The sequence below is a fragment of the Molothrus aeneus genome, chromosome 5, assembly GCF_037042795.1.
Source record: "Molothrus aeneus isolate 106 chromosome 5, BPBGC_Maene_1.0, whole genome shotgun sequence".
In the NCBI taxonomy this organism is placed as follows: domain Eukaryota; kingdom Metazoa; phylum Chordata; class Aves; order Passeriformes; family Icteridae; genus Molothrus; species Molothrus aeneus.
This window is the reverse complement of record NC_089650.1, coordinates 62,257,346-62,259,513: the sequence shown is the minus strand read 5'-3', so window position 1 is coordinate 62,259,513 and position 2,168 is coordinate 62,257,346. Positions and strand designations below refer to the sequence as shown.

At 53.9% G+C, this 2,168-nt stretch overlaps 1 protein-coding gene across 1 annotated transcript; it reads right to left on the bottom strand.

The window, feature by feature from the left end:
• Positions 1 to 203: 203 nt before the first annotated feature.
• On the bottom strand, positions 204 to 1,796 carry LOC136557125 (inositol 1,4,5-trisphosphate receptor-interacting protein-like 1). Its single transcript, XM_066550720.1, has one exon. It carries the CDS (start codon positions 1,794 to 1,796, stop codon positions 204 to 206), a length of 1,593 nt encoding a protein of 530 aa, XP_066406817.1.
• Positions 1,797 to 2,168: the final 372 nt, after the last annotated feature.

Here is a 2,168-nt window from a genome sequence, read left to right as displayed (position 1 = left end):
CGTACAGCTACATCTAAAACTAAAGCTACAGCTAAGTTTACAAGTACAACTACAATTACAACTACAGCTACAACTACAACTAAAGAACCACATTAATCCCCAAGGGGCTAGGTTGCTGTCTTCAAGGTGTTCCAAGCAACCTCTGTCAGCTTCACTGTCATCTTTGAGGATGTGCAGGTGAAGCCAGTTTCTGCCTCACACACTTAGTCAGCAGTACTGCTGGAAGTGCAAGGTGGTCGCATTGCCAGCAGCAAGCTGATCTCTGCAGGAAGCCTCTCATTGCCTAGCACAAAGTGCTCCAGGCATGTCAGCTGCAGGCAGCGGTCCAGGTACGCCATGATGTCCCACAGCCGCCGTGGAAATGCGCTCCTGTGCCACTGGGACAGCAGTACTGTGGTCAGCACGTGCATGAGCACAGTCTTCCAGGTAGAGCTGGAAAAACCTGTGTCCCTCAGGATGCAGGTGAAGAGCTGCAGGCATTTCAGGTGCAAGCTCTCACACGGCAGCTGCCTGGCGATGTGGCGGAAGAATTTCGCCTCTGCCACAGCGTACGTCTCAGGGCACGCTGTGCTTGCAATGATGTTGGCCTTGGTGGGCTGGCTGCTCACAAAGATGCTGGAGCCGCCTTTCTGGGCCTCTGTGGGCTGGCTGACCACAAAGATGTCAGAGTCCCCTTGGCGCACCCCAAAGAGCATCTCCACCGTCAGGCTCTTCCTGCCTTTGCTCAGCTGCAATCGGCAGGACCGGCTGCAGGGCTGAAGCACCACGTGCCATGAGTGCCACTGAGGCACTTGCAGCCACGAGCTTCTCACCAACTGGCAGAACCAGTGGGAGGTTTTTTCCACGTCCAGGTAGGACCCAGTGCAGAGTGTCCCTAGGAGGCTGCGCTTCTGCTTCCGCCGCAGCTCCTTCTGCGAGTGGTGCAGGAAGCACAACGGCTCCTCTCCCAGCTGCTCCTTCTGGCACGTGCACACCAGCTCCACACGGACGCTGAAGGTCCTTGCTGCCACCTGCCCTGCACTGTTCAGCTCCAGCTGGAAGGCGTGCCCTGGTGGGGCATTCAGTGAGACCAGCACATGGTACACCCCATCCCAGTCTCCGGGACTCCAACCCTCAAAGGCACTGCCCACCCCAATGGCTTCTTGAGGCACTGGGTAGAAGCTATTGCTCATGCTGTCCACAAAGACACACATCAAGCTCTCCATCATCTCAGCTATCACTGAGCAACCTCTCTCCAGATCCTCCACAGGCCAGTCTATGGGGTCAACTAAAAGGATGCCTTGCTCATTCCCAACATCTCCGATCTTTTCTGTGTTTTCCACACTGCTGCTTTCTTCCTTGCCACCATCACTGTCTTCTTTTCCAGTGGCAGCCACGTTACCTTGTTTGCCTTCTTTACTATTCTCCTTCTTGTTTGCCTGTACATTCCCATCACCCTGTTCTTCAACCTTCACATCTGTGTATTCTTTCTTTGTATCTACTCTTTCTTCACCTTCATTTACATCATTGTTGCTGGCCTGAGGGCTCCTTCTCCTGCAGTTAAACCACAGGCCCAAGAGGAGCACGACTCCAGCAAGGACCCAAAATGGCCACTGCTGCAGGGTACCAAAGAGCACGGCTCCCCAGCCCTCATTCTGCTGCTCCAGCTCCTGCAGCAGCCGAGCCATCTCGTGGTCCAGCAGCTGTTGATGCTCCTTCATTCTCCTGTGCGTGGCCTCATCCAGCCCATCCCCAGCTGGCTGGGGGTACTGGATCAGGCTTTGCACGAGCATGAAGAGCAATGATACTAAAGCCATGGCCCACTCAGCCAGGCTCTATTGCGGCAGCAGCACCCGCTGGGGCCTTTTAGGGCTGCTCCCATTGTGACATAGCCCTTTTGATGTTCATCATGGCCCTGGGCACCCAAAGCCCCCACAGACACCAAGTGCAGACCCATCACTTGGGAACCTGGGAACCCCAGAGCTTCCCTTGACAATGCAGGCACAAGGAGCCTGCCACGCAACTCTTGTCAAATAGAAATTTGGGTGACATGACCCATGGATGTTCTCGCTATACAGGTGTACGCTTTTATTTAAAACTGTGGGAGACATTTTTTATTATTTGAATTCATTCTTATTAGTTTTGGTGCAGGATGTCATGTAGGCTAATGCTGTGTTACCGATTGAGTG